Source organism: Gobius niger (assembly GCF_951799975.1).
Source record: "Gobius niger genome assembly, chromosome: 17".
Classification (NCBI taxonomy): Eukaryota; Metazoa; Chordata; class Actinopteri; order Gobiiformes; family Gobiidae; genus Gobius; species Gobius niger.
The window spans coordinates 11,872,514-11,897,193 of record NC_136868.1 but is presented as its reverse complement, the minus strand read 5'-3'; the positions used below and the strand labels follow the sequence as shown (position 1 = coordinate 11,897,193).

Below are 24,680 nucleotides of genomic sequence, written 5' to 3'. Positions count from 1 at the left end.
CTCTACTACAAACACTCAAACAAAACAAAAAAACTAAATAAATGCTAATATGCCTCGTTGCTATTATTGTTACTTGTAAAAAACACAGTTTGAGAACCACTGTACTGTGATTATTAGAAGGATTTATTGGCCACTTGAACTTGAACCATGTGTAATGTTAATGTGTGATGTCAATGTCCTCACAGTGGACAAATGCCAGAACCTACAGTTGAAATTCCTTCCGGTCTTATCAGTGGCACTTAACTGTAATCAGTAGATTGACCAAAGAACCAGAATAGCTCAGAGCATACAAAATGTGATAGTGGCCTAGAAATAGACCCAGTGAGGCAGAGGCTTCATGTCCTGCCGCTAAGCCTGTGTTTTGGCATTAGTCAGAGCTGTCTTTGTTCAGGGACTCCTGGCAAAAAAGGTAAAAAACCAGTGGCAACTGGCAAGTGTCCTTCTCAACATTCATAGGATGCAGACTTTATAAGAAAAAAAAATCTAATTAATATTCCACCCTTATGGTACAGTAAGTGGGTGGTCTAGGGTCATTGGGTCAACACTGCTGAGCACATACTTATGTGACAAGCTTCTGTAGCTAACTACATCATCATATTACACGTCTTAATTAATAAACAAGGCTATTTTTTAAAACTTGTATCTAGATAACCAGTCTGTATAAGTGGTGGTTCATAGTTGCCATCATTGATCGCAGGTGAATGAATCAAACCACTTTTGATTTTAATTCAAAATTTCATTGACGTTAGTTAATGACGTTTGCATGAAGATACTACAAAACTGGACAATATCACCAAATTTATAGTTATGGCAATATCTGTGCCAAGAAGCTAGCACATTAAAGTGTTGTTTTTACAAAATTGGATGAAAAAAATGTAAGGGTTCAGTAAAATATCGCAATAATATCGTTACTGCATTAGACAGTTATTGAATACTGCAATATTTTCTCATTACATGCTTATTACACGTAATATGAAAATGTCTGCTATGGCTGTTGCTCCCCAGGACTACCTTAACGTCTGTCTTCTTGCCAATATTCAGGCTGTGAAACCTGAGCCAGGGCCAAATATAGCCGCACACAGTGAGAAGTTAGGGACCGAGACAGATGGGACAGCGGGCCACTGCAGAGGCACCGCGCAATTGGACCCTCTAAGCCTGCTGACCGTCCCACCAACGAGCGGCTCTTCTGGTCAGCGACGTGTGGGTTTGGCCCCTTTTTCATTTTAACGAGACAGAGAAAAATACAAGGAACAAGAGGATATACTGTTCATATCGCTGCAGGTAAGATTTTAATGATTTGTTGGTGTGTGTTAGCCTTACATGGAAGCCTATGTGATTAAATATGCTCTCATGGAGTTCATTGACTTGTAATACACACACTCATATGATAAAGCACTTTATTATTATCTCAGTATGAAGTATGTTTATATCATGTTTTATATATGTTATTTAAATGCTTCTATGTAAAGGTCATATGCTGCTTATCCTTGTATAAAAAACATTGTAGCTTATATAACTGTTTGGAAATTTACAGATAAATGACATTGACAACAAAGCGAGAGCTCACTGACAAATTTCCACATTCATTTTTAATCACCACTGCAGTGTTATTGTCCCTGGACATACAGTAAGAGCCCACATAGAGTTGGTTTACTTCCTGAAAGCCCTTTGCTTTTTGGGTCGTACCTGTATCTTGTTCAAAGACAGGTCCAGGGTTGGGTCGCGCTGCTGCTGCTGGTGCTGTGAAACTTTGCCCAAGGGATTAAAAATAACAACAGCTGGTCTTCAGGACGCCATGAGGCTCTGTGTCACACGTATCAACACCAGCACTTTCAGACACCGCCACAAGCCCAAGAATCAACAGTGTAACCGACCATGGATAATATGGAGTTCATATTAGTCTGTAAATATAAGGTTAACTACGAACTGCAAGTACAGGAACCTCTGTGCTATCAATGCATTAAAGAATCCTACATCATATGAATTATCCCTAAGATTATGGTTCTTTATTTTGTTGTGCAACATTTCAACACGCTTTCTTTGTCGTGTTGTTCACATCTAACTAATAAACACTTGATAATAGACTGAACAGACTCAGCAGTAAATACTATAAGCTTCCTACACGCATGGTAGCAGCTTTTATTCATTCATTCATCGTAGGCTTTAGACAGTCGCCTGTTTATCCCTGGGCTAATGCTGAGTGGCACTGAAAGGAAATCTTTCACTCTCACATTACGTCTCTGGCAGTTTTATTGTCATTTTATTGAGAGGAGTAACACCATCTCGTTTTTGAGGGGAATCCTCTTCATTGTGAGACAGTACATATATCTCTTAAAGTAATATTTTGTACAGTGGTGATTATATTTTAGCTCATGAGGCACAAAGATATAAAAATACTTTGTGACAGACGTGTAGTGAACTTACAGCTGGACTTGTCTCTGACCGAAGTGAAAGCCTTCATTAATGCCTCTGATCTGAGTTGGGACAGCACTGAGTCACACCGCAGCTTTAGCCCATACCGTGCTCTATATTCTCAGAATGACTCCTGTCTATTACTGTCTGTTTTATACTGAGTCTAAACTGTAGTGTCTAAATGTGGTGCATGTATTTCAGTATGCAGGACGGGAGTTGGAACCAGCCACTCCCCATGTCAATGCTGCTGAAGGACCCAGCAGCAGGACACTCGGAGGGAGATGGAGGGGTGTTCTCAGAGGCTTCCTCGGATGGGGAGCTTTACCTGGAGCCCACACCAGAGCTGGACTCTGGAGACGGGGCTTTTGCTGACCTCACGTCGTTTCTGAGTGCAGACGAGATAAACCGCAGCTTAGACCTGGCCCGGGAGGCCTTTGGAGACACGTTTGAGGACCCTGGACCTAACCCTCAGGAGCTGGCCCTCCCAGAGCCCACACAGACTGTAGACACCTCCAGCCCACACCAGACCAAAGCCCCCTGTCCTGATGACAGTGCAGTCAAAGGCCTTTCCCAGCAGACCGCCCCAGTCAGGCCAATAAAAGGGCCTATTGAGTCTCCAGGGGAGAAGGTGGTCCGGCACAAGCCACTGCAGCCTGTTTACAGACAGGACAAACCCCGGCTGGTCCATGAGGGTCTGGAGCTGAGCGAGCGCTCGGGTTCTGCCTCAGAGTTCTGCAGCCGCGCTGCCACTTTCATCGAGGAGCTGTCCTCCATCTTTAAAAGCACAGCCCACACAGAGCAGCTGCAGGAGGAGGACTCCTCTTCTCCCGACAGTGGATACCTGTCCCCCAGGAGTCAGCGGCCCGCCCCCCAGGGCTCAGCCTCTGTTCCTTCTTTGCCCCCAGCTCCTCAGGACGTCCCGTACAATCAGACCGCTGGCCCCCAGTCTGGCGCCCTGGGGCCTGTAGCTGCTGCTGTTCGATACCAACAGTCTGGAGCTCCAGTCTCCTGTGGACCACTGTCTCCTCCACATTTCCTCCACAAACTCAAGAGCCAAGAGGTGGCCGAGGGCAGCCCCATCCGCCTGGAGTGCAGGGTCATTGGGAACCCCCTGCCCCTCGTCAGGTAAGGGCAGAAGTCTGAATGTGTAGTCACAACACAAAGTGTTAGATACATTGGTGTATTGAATACACTTGATCCTCCAGCAGCTCTTGAATATGTTTTACATTAAAACATTAATTGTCTGGTGTGGTAGTAGCAGACTGGCTGCAGATAAAGTGGCAGAGGTGACACAGAGCCATGTGTTGACAGACCTGCGCCTGGTTTATGAATGCAGTGTATGAGTCTGTTTACCTGTGCCCCACAGCTCTGGGCTGTTGAAGGTGGCAGCTCCCGAGTATTTGCGACAGTTCCTCCGGAAACTAAAAATACCCTCCTCTCTTGTTTCTTAAAGCGCACCTCTCAGTCAACACCGGCGTGTTTACTTGTGAAATTGTGCTTATTAATAATCTGCAAATCTATTTCAGTTTCTTGGAAGCTTCTATTGTTGATCTTTTGGATGGTGCTCCTCATTAAATTATTAGATTGAAAATGATATGATGACTGATCAGGTAAAAGAATGAAAGTTTGTCCGTTTGAACCTTCCTCCTTTCATGCATAGTGCCATTGCTGCCACTGTCTCTGTACACTGCTATGTGTATGTGTATGTTACACATACACTCTCTCTGCAGCTTTGTAGCTTATGGTGGATCTGCTGCTGTCTTTTCACAGTGTTTCACAGGATTCGCCTCTTGTTTTGATTAATTAAGCCTGAATAGAGGATATGAGTTTCCAGGTGCTGTGTCCTCCCCATTGGCCCGTGCAGGTCCTCCTCTGCATATGCCTGTATAAATAGTCCCCGGCCAACAGGAGCCAGGGCAGGCATGCAGTCAATGTAATGACCAGGCGTTTTCAGTCACTTGGCTCCATATCTGCGCACACCTTCTTGGGAACATGAAGGTAGTATGTAGCATGTTTCACCTCCGAGAAACAGGAGAGGCCAGACTTTGTGGCGGTGTAGGCTTTATATAACACAAGGAGTAAACAGACGCCCAATAAAGTCGATGAGTGTGTAAGAGCATTTATAACTGACGCCCCTGTTTACTGTGGAAATGTCAGTAGTGCGATATGAAACTCAGTGGAAGAGTTAGTGGTGAAGTTAGTTTTGTGCTGCATATTTGAAAACATGGATGAATTCTTCTTATTCACAAGAGTCTGGTTTGTTGCTCAAGAAGATAAGTGACTTGTTTTCATTTAGCTCATATTTGTCAACACTAGATGGCAGCAAATGCATATAGATGAACACCTGTAGCTTATTACTGTACATCATGGAAAAGACTTTTAGTTTTAGATGTATGGACTATGAAAACTATGCTGTGCAGTGCTGGATGTTAAAACTGGCTCTGTGTGATGCACCTTGATCCCCTTGGGGTGACTATTAGTAGTCTAAACCTTGCTCTAAGTGCTGCTACTCCCATTGTATCAAAGGCCTTATAACTTATTTTCCAATTTCAAACAATGAAAGAGGAAGCCTCTAAATTAAAATGTTAGGTTTAGTCTTCACTCATTCCTAACATTTGTAACACATTTGTAGCATCCCAATTCTTCACAGGAACAAGTTTAAAGGCACATTTCATAACTTGCAGGGTCACATTTCAGGGTCACTGTCACAGAAATGCATGAAAACGAGCCTGCAAGTTCATGAAATTGAATTGGATGGACAATGTTTTCCCCCACTAATATCTTTACATTGTACTGCTACGTTTGTTAAGTGATGATGTCATCGTCCCACTTTCGGGTCCAACCGAACTTTAGTCCTATTCACTATAATGGGATTTAGCAACATCAACATCTGATCACACAGAAATACTACTTTTACTCTGGATTTTCCTTAGTAAGTCTTTTCTGACATTAAAGGGACTAGATAAAAGTTGGTCATTTTATACGCACTACTGCCACCTCAGGTCTTACGCAACAGCAATGCAATTTGACCCGAATGAACAACTTTTTGAGTGACAGTGCAGGATTTTAGAGGCAGTTGTGGTGAATATGTCTGGGCTCATTCTACACATTAGGACATGGCTGGAACATGTAGGGGGAGGAAAATCCTTAATTTTTTAACATTTTAAACTCCCCTTTAATTATCAAAGTATTTTTTCCATGCACAATCAAGGCTTATTTTAAATACCTATTGGCCTAATAAAAAAAGATGGTGTAAAACTGTCCACTGTTACCCTTTTATCAGTTGTTATTTTAGCAGGAGATTTAGATAAAGTAGCGTTGTTTGCTGCGTTTATCTATGGAACTGTCAACTGTTTGGACCCGGAAGTAGCTGATTATTGTTTGTGACGTCACACGTAACAAACGTATAGAGTTCGGGAATGTCCACAGTTACCATGGAGATCCGCCATCTTTGCAGCTGTTAGCATACATTTCCATAGACTAACATTAGCTAAAAACTGTATAAAAAGTGGAGAAAAAACCAGTGGAACGACTCCGTTAGCTGCTGAGTTACTGCTGGTAAATACATCTAACACACTGTGGTCTCCAAGTGTTTTAATGTGAACAATAACTCCAGTATTTTAACTTTTAAAATCTCCATTAGTTTACAATGGCTGCTGATCCCATAATGCTTAGCGATATGACGTCACGTTCCCGAACTCTATTAGGCTACTAGGGGAAAAAAACGGTATAATGCTTTTGGCGAAAATGGCTTTGTTTGGTGTACATTTTTAATAATTAATTTAGTAACGTTTGTAATGTCTTTAAGACCTTGCAAAACTCTCTAGATTTGTAAACTTCCTTTGATTTTCTATCCCAGCATTTTTTTCATAGCCTGAAACACCTGCACCGTTGCTTTATAGCTCCAATCCAACAGGCAGAATGGGCACGCTCCTCTGATGTTTGCTTTTCCACTGTTGTGTATTGCTGATGAAATCTTATCATACTTTCTCGCTTTTGTAAATCGTTGCGTTTATTATTAACGCACTTCCTGGTTTGCCGCTCGGTTCCCACGGAGATGCCGGCCTTTAGAAGCGTTGCCAGAGCGACCAGGTGATGGACCCTCTCACCTCTCTGCTCGTTCACAGTCATGCTTTGGGCGCTGAGGCTGCGAGAAGTGGCATTCCTGATGGCTTGCTGGGGCAGGGCGCGGTCTGCCGTGGTCAGAGCCAATTTGTCTCACTCCCGAAAATCTTGGACCACTCTTCCTAAGACCTCATTCTTCCTCCGAGAGCTTTATGCATAATTTTTTACTGTAATTACGCTCTTCTGGTGCTGGTTTGATGTGCAAGTATGCGTTGAATATGGGTCTAATTTGGGCATTTTTCAAGGCTGAGGTCATTTCTACTTAGACAAGCTGGTTTTGAGGTTGGCACGAGGCACTTGGGAATGTGTGCGCAAAGCTTTTAAGTTGTTAAAGAGATCATAGCTGAATAAGAGTCTGTGGGAGGTCTGGGCAGGCAGGCACACCCCCTCAATGACACGCTCTCTCGCTGCCTGACGAGTGATTTTGCACCACTCGAGTGCGCAGACAGACACAATCCTCCTTCAATTGTGGCGCGCTCAACATGTTATTTTAGGCATTTTGTGTGATGCGTCCTCTGTGTTATTACCAAAACTGCCTGCTGTGCAAACAAGGGCAGCTCCGAACTTGAATTAAAAAGCAATGGGAAGTTAGGCAGCAGTTCCCTCCCCCCCCTAAGTCAAATGTACTGCGAAAACCCACACAGGAAATTTCGAGAAAATGAGAGGCTGCCGGGTTTTTGCAACAAAGACATATCTCCTCTTCTCCTACAGAAACATTCCTCACAGCAATAGTGGAATTTGCGCTCAAATATATGATCCTTGTTTAAATTTAAACCTGACCCTCTCAGGTTGAGCTAATATTGACCGTGAGAGAGGCAGACAGTGCCTATACTGTCCCGCTGCTGCAACAGATTATGAACCTTTGGAACTAAACGACAAGGCAGTAACACAATATGAGACGCAGTTTTCTCTCTTTGTTTTGTGTCAAAGCAAAGTCAGTCACTAAATGGAACTTCGGGCGACACGGCGGTGCAGCGGTGAGTGCATGTGGTTCCCACCTGGACGGGCCCTTTCTTGCATTACCCCTACCACTAAAAACATGTAGAATAGGCTTCCCTCTGGGGCCAGGACTCCCCTGAAAAAGCGATTCTTAACCTTTTAACCCCCGAGTACATTTCCTCCAGGTTAGCTTTATCAAATCTAAAAGGTTGCAGCTTATAGGCCCGAGTAACGGCTCATTTGAAAGCTAAGACCTACAAAACTCATCTGAACGGATCATTTTCCTCTTGTTGTTGCTGCGTCGCCTTCTTTTTTTGGACTTTTGTTTTTATTGCTTTTTTTTATTGCATTTTCATCCCATTTTTGAGCTTTTAGATTTGTGTAATGTCAACCTGGAGAAAATGTACTCGGTTCAGACGGGGGGTAAGAGGTTAATCTCGGTTGGACTTTCCTGGTTAAATGAAGGTCAAATAAAGGCCTGATAATGGTCTGTGGGACAGTTTCCCCCACCTGAGCTGTATCTCTCTGCAGTCCATCCAGGGTCATCATAGGCTTCTTGGTAACAGCTCTGGTCAGTGCTGTCCTTGTTCGGTCAGTAAGTTGAGGAGGACGGCCGGGTCTTGGTAGGTTTGCAGTGATGCCATACCCTTTCCATACCTGGGTGGTGTATTTAACTGCACTTTGAGAGATGTTCAAAGTTTTGGAAATCTTTTTATAACCTCACCCAGATTTATACTTCACGGACCTGTCTGGTGTGTTCTTGGACTTCATGATGCTTCTGCTCCACAATAGTCACTTAACAGACCTCTGAGACCATCACAGAGCACATGTATTTGAACTGACATTAGATTACACACAGGTAGACTCTATTTAGTCATTAGGTCAACATGTGATCATTCAGTAATCTTCATTCAACTTCTGAAGGCAATTAGTTGCACTAAAAGGCAAATGGCAAAATGTCGAAAAGTTAAACGGGGCCCATACTTCTGCATACCACTGTATATCGTGGCATCTTGTGATTATATGGATACTGTATTTTGCCGATATATTGTTCTGCCACAAGCATGTTAAAGTTCATTAAAGTTTAAATGTTTCAGCTTCACAAGATACTTCTGTGCACCAAAGAGGCCTTTACTATAATAACCCCAATAGGAAAGGCTTATAATGCACTTTACGGCTCCACTTATGGCCTCTCCAACCATCACCAATGACTCTACATTTACGAAGGCAAAGTTAAGTGTCTTGCCCAAGAACCTGGTCTCACAGAACTAGCGTTGGCTGGGATTACGGCTATACCCTTACAGTTTTAATACATAGAAGCACATCTCAAACGAAGGGAATTATGTTTATATCACATTGCCCTTGTGGTAAAGACTTAGTTGTAGTAGAGCGGCAGCAATCCATCCAACTTTGAAATGTTATGTCTGTGATTTTATTTTTAGCCTTTGTATCATCTCCGCTGATAATGAGAATCATCATTTAGTAGATAATGTGTGCAGCAGTAGCCCGTCCTCCCAGTTGTATCAAACAGCGGTGGAATGAGGTCATTGCAGGTGACCCAGTCCTGACTCATGACGTGGTGCTTCTGAAATGCTGCTTGGATCGGAGCGGGAAAAGCCATAATTTTTCAGTTCCCCCTCCTGGGCTCATTTGATCTCTGCGGGAGGAAGAGGAGCGATCTTTATACCTGCTTCTCTCTCCGGCGGCTGCCAACATGATGTCATTTCATATTTGTGCTGGGAATAAGAAGCGTCTGCTCTAAAACTGCTCAAATTGGTCGGCTTAACATTCCTGGGGGCTGAAAGCATTTAGCGAGACGGATATTTAGCCAGTTTAATGCGAAAGAGTGAGAGTTTGACATATGGCCGTAAACATTGAACTGCAGTAACAATAGTTTTCAATGTAAAAGTAAGAGACAATGGTGTACATGACAGTAATTTAATGACAGGAGAAATACATGCCTGTGTCTGGGTTGATGCTTTTTGTGATTGCACATTTTCTGACAAACTGCGCCTCACTGAAAGCTGCAGTAACAAGTTCATTTCTCCATATTATGCTTGCTATTTTTTTTAAATCATCTATATCAATATCTAATATCTATTGCATTGGAATGATACTTATATTCAATATATGATCAGATATATTATAGCTGTTTTGATGATTGATCCTTGATGTCGCGTGTTACTGTAAATCTATTGGCAACACACACAATGCTGTATTAGCCTCTGAAGGCTGCCAACATACATTCATTTCATATTTATGCTGGCAATAAGTGTCTCAAATTGTATTTCTTACATTATAGCATAGCATACAGTACAATGAAAGAGTGAAATGATATATTGTAGTTGGACTTGGGACAACAATTGTTTACATTATATTGTTCTCACTACACAGTATTGGTGGTACTTTGGAAATATGGAAATTATGCTTCTTCCTTGAAGCCTTGAATCCTCCCTGCATGACCCAGAGACACACCAAGGCCCTCCGGTCAGAAACAGAGGCCATTACACACGTGTGACAAGCTAAAAAACATTCCTAACAAGCATTTCTTCCGTACAAAGTAACCCACCTTTTATAGTAATACGTTGGTTGACTCTGGTCAGGATGGGAAGCACCTCATATTCCATCAGCTTTTCTTCGGTGTATGAATTCTTTTGTTGTGTAGACACTAGGGCTGCAAGGTTTATCGACTACTGCAATAACCTAACCTCAAGAGGCTGAGTTTTTTTTTTTTTTTTTCATTTCATTCACCAATCAGAATTGTGGAGCTTTGCGATCTCAGGTTCAGCTGCAACAGATAAAAGGTCTGAGTTTCCATAAAGCAGTTTCTGTAGTGTGTAGATGGACACTATGTGAGTCCATCCCCCAGAGGTATCATGTGGACATTATGTCCGCATGAAAGTAGATGAGGTGCTTTTAGCTTTGGTGCTACTGGAAAATTGGCCATTTTCTGACATGGCACTTGGACTGAAACGTTTGAAAAGCACTGACCTAAACATTTACAGCCTTTGCGCTCTGCTAATTGCAGCTTCGGGTGTATTGTTCTGATGTGGGGCAATTAGAGCAAGAATATGTTGTTTGACAGTCTAAAAGTAGCATGACAGCAGTCTATGCATTTAAATGTATCAAAGCAAATCGCAATATTTGTCAGAAAAATCTCTATTAAGTTTTTTTTTTGTCAAAATTGTCCATATGGAGTAAGTTCTTATGATCCTATTAAACCAGCCCTCCTCTTCCCGCTTCTCCTTCTCTGAGGGCGGCCAGGATGCTGTCATTTCATTTTCATGCTGGGAATAATAAGTGTCTCTCTCAACTGGTTTGCTGGAGCTGGATGCTGAAAACATTGAAACATAATGTAAATGTTAATGTAAAATAGTGACTTTGACATCTTGCTAAATCAAAGCTACGTATGTTTTCCATGTGAAGGTTAGACAATGCTTGAGCAGTGGGCTATAGACTGTTTAGTCATGGTTCAGCGTCTCAAATATGTGAAACATCCTTGTATGTAGTATCTTAAAACCATTTTAATACGTGATTTAGTGAGCTGAACTTTCCTGGAAGCTACAACATGTGTAAGTCCAGAGTCCAGACAGATATTTAACATGTAAACGTGAAAGAGTCAGTTTGACGTATTGCTGTATCAGTGAACTGAACAGTTTTCAGTCAGTAAAAGACACGGGACAAGCATCAGTGCCTTCGTCAGTGCAGCGTTAATGGATCCTGTGACGGCCGGAGCTGCCTGACGCCTAAGTCTTGGGTTTTGAGCTTTGACCTTTGCTGGACTGGAGGCCGAGTGTGAAGTTTCGCTCGACAAGGGGAAACTTTCTCTGCTCAGTCTAGCAGCTCCTGCCACTGACCCGAGAGCCATAGAAACCCCCTGTTTTCTCTGTGTGCGAAACTATCAACAACAAGAAAGCAGAAGTACATGCAATAAATGTTTTATTGTTAATAAGCAGATCATTGTTTCTTGGATTGGATTGATTAGGTTTTTTGGTGTCTTTCAATGGACGTAATACAATATTCCACCAAATAATTTTATGTTTTCATCTTATTAGAGTTTGAGAACCATTCAATGCGACTTATGGTGTCGTGGAAATTGTGAATGTTTAGATTTGTTGTGATGTTTGTGGCATAAAAAAAAATATTATATTGGGCATTCACCTTAATAAATCCTTTCCGTAGTCCCTCTGTAGGTAATACAAGTTTTAATGGGATGATTGGGGGGTCTTTCATCTCCCCCTGGTGTCTCTGGCCTGAAAACCACACTTGCAGCTATCCCTGCTCCGACCCGGAGGCCCAATAGACACTAATAGAAACTCGAAGAAGAAGCTAACAGGCTAACGGGCAAAGCTAACTGCAGGCTAGCGCTGCTTAAACAGTATTTACCAAGTTTGAATGAAAAAAATATATCTCCATAGTGTAATTGGATGTACAATATCTCTCTCCTTTTGTCTTTTCTGTCAGCGTAGTATTTACTGTCACGGACAATTAATGAGTACCTGCAGTGCCCCTTTAGGCCTCTGGGGGCATGAGTTACTTAGTTCTCCTTTCAAAGCATTAAATTATTACTTGCTTCCTGTATAAACCCTGTAAAAATAAAGTTTTACAAAGAAACTAATAGGGGGAATATGCAAATAAATTTACAGATAATAAATATTGAGCCTAAATGATATTGTTTATCTGTCATTTTGTTGAATGATTAGTCCATATATAGTAATTATGGTGACAGCCCTAGTTGAATGCTTTTTATAACATGTTAAGTGGCATGTTGTGAAGATACATGATATGCTATTTGCTTCTGTAAACGCATAAAGGCATCAGTCTTGACCTAATGCAAAAGACAGTTGGACAGCTAATATCCGGATGGAAGCGGTCAAAGAGGAAGTGTGTTCAGTGGGAGTGAAGGGAAAATGGGATTTGTGGAGGGTTGTAGAAGTGGATCAGTGACAGTTAAAGAAGTGAAATAGCAGATTTAATTTGAGGCACGTCGACTGTGGACAAAGGCAGCAGTCATGCACGGCAGGAGCCCCGAAATCCAAGACAAGTTCAACACCGAGATGTCCTGAGTCCAGTCCATAAATCTTCGCCGTGGACCCTGGGTCAGCGGTTCTGTTAGACCCTATTGAACACAAACTCACTCCATCTCCAAAAGCCATGAAAAACTATTAGTGCTTTTACAACAGCTCTTCTAATGTTGCACCAAACCATTTAGGCCACGGAGACTGTGTTTCAACCTGGCTATTGTTCAAAGTAAGGCACTTTTACAACTTCCTCTGTCGTCTCTATATGTAATGTCATATGGAGCTGAAAACAGGGCAGGGACTACAGTCATGTTCTTCTCACATTAAAAAGGACTGTACAGGAAGGTCCATATGCAACACAATCTGTCAGGGCTGCAATTATTTATGTCTTTAATGAGAGAAAGTCCTATTACAGTGCTTGATCCAAATGTTGTTTGTTTGTATTTGTAAAGTTTATTAACTATTGTTGGGAAATTAGCCCCCTGTACATGTTTAGGTTGCTATAACCTTCTGTTTCACTTCTCATTTTAATCTGGATAATGTTACTTCGGGCCCGAATTGCCGTCATGCACGAGCTTAATATTGAAGGTGCAGCTACACGTAAGACCTGAGGAGGCAGTAGTGAGTATAAAATGGCCAACTTGCATCTAGTCCCTTTAAGGCATATAAAATATGTTCATTATATTTTCAGTATTTTATTGAATAAACCATTTTAGTGTAAAAAGAAGTGGGTTATGGCAGCCCTGACCCTCTCAGGAAAGGCCTGACTTAAAGGAATAGTCCACCATTTTTACATACTGAGATATGTTCTTACCTTAGCTTAGACAAGTTGATGTGTAACTGTCTGGTCTTTGTGAGTGTGCTCATTCAGGCAAATGTTGTTAGCATTTAGCCTTTCCCAGCATATTCCTATAGCTCCAAGCTGGGGTGAAATTAGAAGCGACCAAGCTCTTCCAAGTTTTCCCTTTTTAAATACAGTTATGTGAAAAGTTACACGATCCAAGTATAGTCGCACAAAATCAAACATGTCTATTTTCTTAGCCGATTAAAAGGGGAACCATATTGTAAGGCGCAATAATACCTTAGGAGCACTTCGACTTTATTGTGCAGCCTTTTTTTCCTGCTCTGACTTTGCCTGTTTGATGACATGTCAGATTGGTTCTAAGGTCATCTCGCTTGAAATAAGACAGTAAAACTGCCAATGGGATAAGACCAATTTTCTCATTCCATTGGCAAAGAAAGTTACTTAAAATAAAGACAAAATGTATTAAAACGAGGCAGAAACATCTCAGAACCAGTGAAATAATCTAGGTCAAATGCCCAACTAGATCTTAACTCGTCAAAACAACACATTTGTTTAAATGTCTTAATGGGAGCATAATTTGGATAATTATGCTCAAATTAAGACATTTAAACAAATCGAAGTAATTACTTTTTGCAGTGCAGGCCTCTCACTTGTGTGTTCTGCAGCCGTACATTTTACTACAAGAGAGAGAAGTCCTCAACTCAACTCAACCCAGTCAACGTTATTTGAAAATATAATTATATTTCCCTGACACTCCTCACATGTTGTGGCATTCCATCTTTTACCCTCCATTTTGATGAATTTCTGTGGGCATGACTTCACTTACAGGATAATGCAATGCAGTCCTGTTTAGCAGCCATATGCAAACCCTATTTACTCTTTACTTGTCATTGTGTCCTGTCCAGTTGTCTGGTGAGTCATGTGACCCAGCTCCACAGCTGAACAGTGAGCTGGGCACATGCTGCGTCACCTGTTCAGTGACTGTGTTCTCCATAAACCACAGCCACTACACACAGCTTACACTAATCCACCTTTTGAGGAGATATTTCGGGCCATTATTCTCCTTCGCTCTTCAGATTCTTGTGCCGCTGCCAAAGGAGCTTGCGTTTGATGTCCGGCCCGATCCAATAAGGCTTCTATGGCTTTAATGACGTGGAAGAATTTCAAGAGCGTTGGCAACTCTTTTTGACTCTTTCACGAGTGGTTCAGGCTCTGGAGTCTTGGTCTGGTTCGAATCACAGATGTTCGTAACGAGGAGGATAAAAATATAACAGTGTACCTGTGTCTGTTTAAAATTATCTTATCCACGGAGAAAAAAAAAAGGAATGAAATGAATTCTCAAAGTGCAGAATAGACACTTTAATGATGCATCTGGAGTGGCAGTAGATCATACGTCCAGTCGATCCTTGGGGCTAGAAGATCCTCGACAAAACTTTCTTCACGTGTCTGTGTTCACTGAGTGCTTTGAGTGTAAATGTGACCACATAAAGGGCTCCATACCAAACACTGAGCTGTTCCACTTTGGACTGTCGACCTGTCAAATAAAAAAAACAACCCAATAACACAGCAATCAACAATCACTTTCATCTAGGCCTGCACCATACACACAGATTTAGTTTAGTTTTCTTTGGTCCTGACCTTTTTTCCCTTGTTTTCACACAATTTGACAAGAAAACAAATTCCTCACAATTTTAGTTTGATTTTAAAGTAATTTCTTGTGCATGTGATTGACAGATTGATTGGTCAAAGTTGGCATTGGGAATACTGATTAGTTACTGAGATCTTACTCTTACTTTAAAGGTGCATTATGCAACCTTATGCGGAAAAAACAAGTTGAGATTTTTGCATATTTGACCTTGTAGTGACCCAGTGGTATGAGTGGTCAGCACGGCGCCTTTACTTTCGATCATGGTGGTCTCTACAACGCTCCAGGATCAATCGTTTTGTAGGTTTTCTGGTGGTGAGCTGGTCCGTCAGCAGTGAAAACCAATTGATCTTGGAGACTGTGATGGAAAGTAAAGGTGCCATGCTGACCACTACAGCCACTGGGTCACTACAAGATCAAATACACACAAATAACCTTTCCTTCCACATAAAAGTTGCATAATGCACCTTTAATAGAACGTAGTGTGTGTGCTATTGCATTATTCAAGACAGTTATCAATTAATCGCATTTTTTTTTACCTCTTACCATGCAGCCCCAATTTGATCACAGTTTTATACAGGCAGTTATTTATATATTAGAATTAGAGGTATTTACTTAAAATAAATGCCAAATTATATGGTTTGTATTAAAGGGATATTTCAGGATTTCTGACATAGGGCCTCATTTCCTAGTTACTCAGAGTGTTGCTGATTTCTGGAGATATTTTTTTTTGGAGTTCATGCAGTTCTTATATTTGAAGAGTTTCATGGCGCTAGGCTAGTGCAAGGCTAGCGCATTTCTATGGTATCAGCTAGCCTGCATTAAAAACAGTCACTCCACAGAGCACCTGAGGCAAATCATTTAGAACCCCAGACTAACCATATAAATGTCTTATATTTGAGCAGCATCAGCTTCGTGGTTGTATAAGCTATGCGGCGGCGAAGTGATCTGCCAGAAAATAGTCCCTCAAAATGCGATCATTCATGTGATGCAAGGTCAGTTATGTTCCAATTATTTTATGGAAACAAACATTTATATGGTTAGTCTGGTGTTATAAGTGATTTGCCTCAGGTGCTCTGTGGAGCGGGTCAGACTGTTTTTAATGCAGGGTTTTAATGACTTTTTTAATCAATTTTAATCAATAAAGTATCACCTTAATGCTCTAGCATATCTTCAGAAATATCTCCAGAAATATCTCCAGAAATCAGCAACACTCTGGATAACTAGGAAATGAGGCCCTATGTCAAAAATCCTGAAATATCCCTTTAACATGTTACAATTTTACCAAATAATTTGATGGTTGTTGAGATTGAGATTTATTCGTTCCCATCTTTAAACTGATGGTGCAATGAAATGTTGAAAGTATTCTCCGCCTAAGGCTTCCCGAATACTGCCAACTCCAAACAAGAGAAATCTGAGGACAATTTGATCCATGTATTCTCTGTGGACCTCTGTATTTAATCTGAAATCGTGTGCACGACCCGAGCAGAGATGTTTGTTTTTATGAGGTCAAAAGGGATCTATAAAAGTGCTCTGGAGTCCTGCTTCCCATGTCCATGTGACAGGATAACAGCTGCACACGTCTTAAACTGTCTTCTGAATAAACCGGCGACGTGCATCTCTCTCTGTTAGACTTTTATTTGACCTTTAACAAAATTCCCTACCATTTCCTAAACCTGAGCCAACCTGAGACTTGGGATTTACAGCAGGAAGAGCAGGAGACGGGCGGACGAGGATGGTCCAGACCGACTCATGTGTCTTCGCTTATGGAGGAGGGGATGAATTTGTGCTGAGGAGGACGGGGCGCAGAGTTCAAACAGGCCGGGAAAGACAACTCGGCCAATAAACAGTGATTTCACTCATATAAAAGTGCTTTATGGAGTCACGCTGATATTAGAGGAGAGGTCAGTTCAGCAAAGCATAAATACACAGCTGTAGAATCCGATATGAAACCCAGGGGGTGCAACGATTCACGAATATGCACCCACACATTGATACTGATAGTTTTCACATTCTTTCCTTTTCCTTCTTTCCATTTGGAGTTGACAGGGCAGAATTTCCAAGTCGCCTGACTAAAGTGTTTGGATGATATGGCCTGTGATTTGCCCGTCAGCTCAAGGACCTTTTGATCTTTCCGTTGTGGAATTTCACATCATTTTTGCATCAAACAATTTCACGTGAGCTCCAACCATACCAGTGTGATCCCTGCGTTGATGCTGTTGTCTTCCCACACTGAGAGTCTGTCTGTCATATTTTCTGCAGATGTTGTGTGTTTGTGTTTTGTGGCAGAGCCGTGGGTGGCAGCTGGATGTGGGATCAATCACTATTTAGTCTGTGCATCCCCCGCAAGCCAAAATATGCCACATGTGCATTAAAACATCTCAAACCTTTAGCCTGCTGTTGTTGTGTATCACTAAATAACATTGCAGACGTAGCTATGCACGAGGGCTAAAAGGGAAATCGCGATCAGATCAAAATTGCAATTTGAATGGTTGCAATTTGTCCCATAAGATGCAATTATGGCGGTATAGATACAAACGGCATCACGTCATAGAAGGCGACGTGGCTTCGCCAAGGGGGAAAATAGAATCATTTGGGAAACACAATTTTCCACTCGTTTTTGCCATTTTCTGGTGGAATGTGAACGTATTTATCACACATAAGTAAAGTCAAGTGTAAATCGGGCCCATATGGATATTTTATCACCGCAGATTGTTCAGTAGAAGTCAAAAAACGGCAGTCGTAGCTAGCGCGAGCTAACCGTTAGCATTAGCACGCTGCTAACATGAAGCATTGTGGTAGCATTCTCCATGATTTATGTATTTATGGGCTGTTGAACCACTTTGCTCCTCTCCATGTCTTTGTATCTTTATTTAGTAGAAAACTATATTCATAATTCAGCGTTTGTGAAAGTAGTTTAGATTTTTCTCCAAATTGTTTTCAAACATGACCATATATGGGTGATTCCAGAGATGACGTCTGTATCTATTAGGCAAAGAAACTTTATTTATATCGCACATTTCGTACACAAGACAACTCAATGCGCCTTACAAAAAAAGAAACGAGAAATTACATTCAGGTTAAAGCTAAGGCAAAGCACATACATAAAAACATCAAGACTTGGGAAATACACAGTACACAAGGTCACGTGTTGGAATTTTTTCTTGGGTAGGGGAGGGGCTCTCAACTGTCGACTGGAGGGCGGGGGCGTTGAGAAAAGGTCTCTTTGTCGTAGCCTTGACTGTGGTGCTTAGAGGCCTGCCCTCAGCCACTGATTCTTTTGCTTGCATATCAGTATGACGCTCAACAGAGGGTATTTATCCCTCAGGCAGACTTGGATGGTAAGACTAGGGCAATGTCTCGAGTTCATGTCTTCAGGTCCCGCACCGATGGTAAATAAAGTTCTCCTGGATCCAGACATCCAGACTCCAGATCCAGACCTGCTAACTGTCTGCGTACATTAGGATTGATCGCAGCTTTTCCTTTTTATTTCTATGGTATGATAAGTAAGCTTGTTCTAAAATACATTTTGCTAATATATTAGTTTAGCTGTTAGTATTTCCGTCTTGAGTGCTAATTATACTCCTGGATGTGTTTACAATTAGTCATAAAAATCTCATCTTCTACCACAATCTTTCAGCCCTTCAGTGTATGATCAAACACAAGTATTTTCTGTGACTCGGTCCATAGTAGTTTACCGCAGAGGCTAATTGCTTTTCCCAGAAGCTTATGATGTATTCTGTAGCTTATAGCAGCACCGGCTCAACACTGTTCTGTGGTTTGTCCCCATCTGTAGTTACTCAGTGGCAGCATGATTGATAATTGTGGTTAGAAAAAGGCTTAGGAAATCTCCCGGTTGGTGATATTTACTGTAAGGGGGTGATGTAAGTGCAGGTGTGGGCACATGTTGTATGCAGGAGCCTCATAAAGCGGCGATGTTAAAGGAAACGCTGATTAACTATTTAACAAGACTCGTAAATTCTCACCAAAACACGCCCTAATTAAAATATTTTTTGTGAATCTGTAGTTACTGGAACACTTTCGGGTTGATGTGACTGACCGACTTTTTTTCTCTGGGAGCCACATTATTGTTCCTGACTGTGATGGGGGGCCGGGCCGGGTTGGCCATAACATAGAATTGTATGACCCAGATCAAAATGCAGCAGGCCTCATTGTGAAGTAGAGATTACTAGCCTGGCACAGTCATCCCCACTACTATATCCACAAGATCAACACTCCTCAACATTCTTCACACTTTGTTTTCATTTTAGATAACATTCCATTTATTTTTATTCTCAAATAAAACATAATTGCGTAATGTAACCAAAGTAATAACTGCCTACACTTGTATTGTGTATATCCTGATCTCTTGTGTCAGTGCCCCTGATGGACACTTCTGGAATTCTATTTTTATGTATTTAAGTTGTCCCCTCGTGTCTGGAATGGGTATACTGGTTATTTAGTTCCAAAAAAAAATCATAATTCCGCACAGGAATGGGCTAGAGACGTACTTTTTTTTGGACGTACTCAGGGATTTGTGCTCTACAAGTCAAGGGTCGGGTTAAATCTGTCCCCGGACCGTAGCTTGAGGACCCCTGGACTAGGAGAACATATAAAATATGTTCTGATTACACACCACACATTTGACGGTTGCGTGGCGTCTGCTGCATCGTTTAAACCTGGAAATAGCACAGATGCTAAAAACAATTAGCTTGGTGGAGGCTAATATTGTAAACCTATCAATAAGTCCTAATAAACAACAACAACCACAACAACAACGATAAGTTAAAATTACTGCAATTAAGAATTTACTTCTTTTACTTACTTTAAATGCAAAAACATCCACTCAATAAACAGAGTTCAACACAAGCATTTATTTTATAGATACAGACGGCATCTCGTCATAGAAGGGGGCGTGGCTTCGCCGAGGGGGAAAATAGAATGTTTAGAGAAACACTATTGTCCACTCTTTTTTGCCATTTTCTGGTGGAATATCAACTTATTTATCCCACACAAATAAAGTCCAGTGTAAATCGGGTCCATATGGATATTTTCTCACAGCAGATTGTTCAGTAGAAGTGAAACGGCAGTTGTAGCTAGCGCTAGCTAACCGTTAGCATTAGCCCGATGCTAACATGTAGCATCAGGTTAGCATTCTCCGTTATTCATGTATTTATGGGCTCCCCATGTCTTTGAATCATTATTTAGTAGAAAACTATGTTCATATTTCAGCATTTGTGAAAGTAGTTTTTGAATAATTAGAGAAAATATACATTTTTTCAAAATTGTTTTCCCCCTTAACTGTTTTCAAAAATGACCATATATGGGCGATTCCAGAGACGCCGTCTGTATCTATTACAGATATTTTTATTGCTCGTCTCCATGGAGATGTTGACTAAACGCAGCCAAATATGAGATTTAAGAAGGTGAGGTCTCATCCAAATCTATTCTTTGATTACCTGCCAGAAATAGGATTGTCTGTGTCCAGGATGTAATTAGGAGCATGTTTTGTTCTGTGGGCAACATATAATCAAAATGTTACACAGTGTGCCTTTATAATTAACGTAATCACTTTTTTCAGTTTCACAATGGGAAAGAAATGTCACATCCACCAAAAGAACCAAGAATCCACATCCACAAGCTTCACACTGCTTGACCACAGAGATAACTTCATCAAATGCCACTGACTTAACCTCTAATGACCTCATGGGACATCTGTTTAGTGTGACCTCACTTAATTCATCTAACGTGTTTAATTTCAGGCTACTTCTCTCATCCCGCCTGTGGTGCTTTCAGGCTGCTTTTATTTGACATTTTGAAGCTTCTCAGCCTGACGTCATGAGGAGGACAAAGTCTGTTTACGCTGGTGTCATGGCATCTCCAAGTAGGAGAAAAGACATCGACAATCACCATGACAACGTGTATTTATTTGTAGTTTTTCGGGTGACCTTTTGATGAACTCTTACAAATAGTGACAGTATGCAGTCAGTGGGTGTCACCAGCTACGTGACTTTGTGCACCTGTTTCCAAAAAGCTGATAAATGTTGACTCATGGGTAGCTGATGCCATCTGTGTTGTCATTACAGTTTAAGGAAGATGAGATAATCGTAATTATTAGGAACAGTAACAGTAAAACAACTTCCTACTTTTGTTAAATTGACGCACTCTGGGGAACGTGCAATGCTTCTCGTGCAGCTATTACAACAAATCTAAAGTCACTTATTCAATTTAATTCAATCAGTTTTATTCTAAGAGTTTCAAATTAGTTATTATCATGGGTCTCCTTGAGCATTACAGACGGCATCTCTGGAATCGCTCATATATGGTCATGTTTGAAAACAGTTAAAGAGGGGGTATTATGCTTTTTTCAATCACATAGCACCAGTCTTTATCACTCTACAATGATGACGAAGCCTTCTGTTGGTCTGTAAATGCAGTAAATTAGAATAACTTCCCTGTATAACATTGCTCTTTCAAAATGGCTGTAGTGAATGTCTTGAAATAGGCCTCTGTCTCTTTAAGAACCTCTGACCCTTTCAGACACGCCCCCTCCACACACTGTCTGTGGCATCAGCGGGGAGGGGCTTCTGCTGAGGAGCAGTGGTTGGTTACTCGGCTGGTGATGAAAGCTCGGAGGCGTCTCCAGGAGGTGGGGGCTTTCCTAGGAGGACTCAGGCAAACCTATCCCTAAAATGGCTGCCATCAGAGTTTTTACAGATTACTCAAAAATACGTGAATGTGCCAAGGCAACACTTCAGGCATGTTTTTAATGAGGGAATGACATAATAACATGATGTAAAGCTTGAAAAAGTCGATTTAAGGGGGAAAACAATTTGGAGAAAAATCTAAATTTTCTCTAATTATACAAAAAATACTGTAACAAACGTGATGCTACATGTTAGCATCGGGCTAATGCTAACGGTTAGCTGGTGCTAGCTACGACTGCCATTTTTTTTCACTTCTACTGAACAATCTGTTGTGAGAAAATATCCACATGGGCCCCATTTAAACTTTATTTATGTGTGATAAACAAGTTCATATTCCACCAGAAAATGGCAAAAAGAGTGGAAAATTGTGTTTCTCTAACGATTCTATTTTCCCGCTTGGCAAAGCCACGCCCCCTTCTATGACGAGATGCCGTCTGTATCTATGTCCACAGAGGGTCAGATCAAAATGTCAATATTCCCATAAAATCTGCCGCCCACAACACAATAGCATTACTACAACAGAACTAACCCAAACCTTCCTAACCCACATGTTGGAAACAGATTTTTAAAGACTTCCACCTTTTTGAATGGACAGGCTACAGAACAGTCCCAGGGATGAAGGGCCTCCATCTGCAGACAGGGCTAAAGACTGCAGAGCTAACGTTTAGTCCTCGCTGGAGCTTCAGGACAGAGAGTGTCTACTTCAACAGTGTCTGTGTGCACCTGTTTCCTCAATGCTCGGCTTTGGTGTTCCTGATAATTGTTGACTCATAATTCGAGAAGTTGATGCCATCTGTTTTGTCGTTTATGGTTAAGGGAAGATCAGACAATGTAATCATAAGGAACATCCAGCAAATTGACTTCCTCCTTTCGTTTTATAGACACCCTCTGGGGAAGGTTAAGTGATTTTCATGAGGCCATCACCAGCTGCAACATCACTTTCCATATTAAGATATAGTCACCAGTATTTTGGGATGTTGGACCCTTAGGTAAGCAAAATGTGGTCTTTATATTGTTGCGACTTGTCTCAAATATGGCATAGTTACCATTGTGTGGCTCATGATTCCGTAAAGGACATTTACATTTACATTCTATCTGCACAGCAACACCCGTGTAGCACCTGCCTGTCTACGTCTGTCTTTATGTTTCTTGTGCCAAAACAAATGGTTGAGACAATCTAGTCAAAGATACCCTTAAAAAGCCCCACCTGCCCCGTCTCAGCGCTCAGCTCTGGGGTCAGTGTGACGAAAATAACCTCCTCTGTCTGATCCTGATCCGATCTCATGCTGTGAAGTAGAAACCATAACACACTTAGGCATGTGAGTTTGCTATGACTAAATCTGCCCTGTAACAGAAATGAAAAGGGTAACATTTGTACTACCCAAATAGAGGATTCATGTAGTGGTATTTTATTGTCCTCTTAGGGAAATAAGGTGTAGTGTCTTATAATTGACCCATCCCTTAAAGCCAGTAGGACAATGCTGCATTCATATGGACATATCTTGAGCTAGGATTGTCATTAGCTGGAGGATTAGCTTCTTGTTTTGGGTTTATAGTGGAAACCGGTAGTGCAAAAATGTGTTCAAACAGATGGCTCACTGTCTGGGAATTAAACCTGGGAGGGACCTTTATTCTTTAAGGCAAGACAGGCAAACTCTATGTGGTAATTTATGCAAAATAATATCATTTCAGGTTGGCCATTCATGATATTAAACGTAAACAACTCTTGTACTACTGCAATTATTTGACCCTTGAGCTCCATTTTTGGCTACCCCACTGTCGAAGTATTTCTCATTAGCTTTCAAGAAAACGTTGTTACAATAAAACATGACTAAAACAAATGAAAGAAAGTCCCAAGCCATCTCAGGAAAACCTCAAAATAATGGATTAAGATGCTGATGTGGAATAAAACCTCCGCCTTGTGCACACTCTCCACAGTCCAGTAGCCACTCAGCCATCTGTCCGGCCCGTGCCAGGTGCTGCCAACTCAAAGCGCTCGATTTGGATCCTGACTTTTGCCAGCTATTTTAGTCCTGGCTCCTTTTTTTAAGTGGTCTATTAAGTGAAGCTCCGATGGTTTTTATTCATGCTGTAATGTCCCACACTGTCCTCTTTACTGCCTGTCGTTTTGGCGTCGTAGATCACAGTTTGGGTCCAGGATTTGCTGTGGTACTTTTGATGGTCGGGAGGCTTTGAAACCGCCTCCAAAACAGAAATCGTTGAGACCAAATGTTTTTTGATTCAGGTTTTTTAATAGTTAAAAGATTATGCACATATTTCTATATTTAAATTTGCTTAACCACACATGTACCGATATATTTTAAGATGCTTTGATGAACTACTTCTTATCCCAGTGATTTTGATCTTGTTTTGCTGCTGATGTTGCTGGCTTTTGCTCAAGTTTAGGTTGATTTTATTTCAGTCTAAGGTTAGCCCTTCTTTGAACTGGATTTATTTCTAGTTCTGGTTTTTCTTTTGTGATGCATTTTGCTGTAAATCACAGAGCTATCCTTGGTTTTACAACTGTGTGAATCCCGATTAAGCAGTTCCCATACACGGCTATACAGTGTGTAACAATACAGTATTTGTCCCTTTCAGTGTGCCATAGCCTATGCAGTGTTGGGGGTAACGTATTACAAAAGTACAATGTAAATTACCTTTTTCAGTAATTAAGGAATATAACATATTACTGAATGAAAATACAGGAATATATTAGTCATTGTAATTCAAGTGACTCAAGTTACAAGTGCATTTTAATGTATGAATGAAAAAAATACCAAACTCCCTCAAATAACATGCAACATGCCACATCAAGTTGGACACTGGTGTATTAGATCTGCATTTACAAAATACAAGAGAATGGGAGAAAGCGAAGGAAAAATAAATCTCTCTCAGAGGCATTTTTACTATTTTCAGTTTACATTTTGCCAAAAGTAACTCAAAGTAACTCAGCTACATTTTTGAAACAGTAATATGTAATACATGTTTAAAGCTGAAATCACTCATATAAAATGTATTACAATTTT

General features: G+C 41.2%; 1 protein-coding gene across 2 annotated transcripts in view; it reads left to right on the top strand.

Moving 5' to 3' along the window:
- Positions 1–1,065: 1,065 nt before the first annotated feature.
- palld (palladin, cytoskeletal associated protein) overlaps positions 1,066–24,680 on the top strand; it is a 110,651-nt gene continuing 87,036 nt past the window's right edge. For both annotated transcript variants that reach the window (XM_079574855.1, XM_079574856.1), the window contains exons 1-2: positions 1,066–1,281; positions 2,614–3,537. In XM_079574855.1, coding sequence (XP_079430981.1) covers positions 2,615–3,537 — 923 coding nt within the window. In that variant the 5' untranslated portion in view covers positions 1,066–1,281; position 2,614. The remainder of the gene's footprint in view (positions 1,282–2,613; positions 3,538–24,680) is intronic.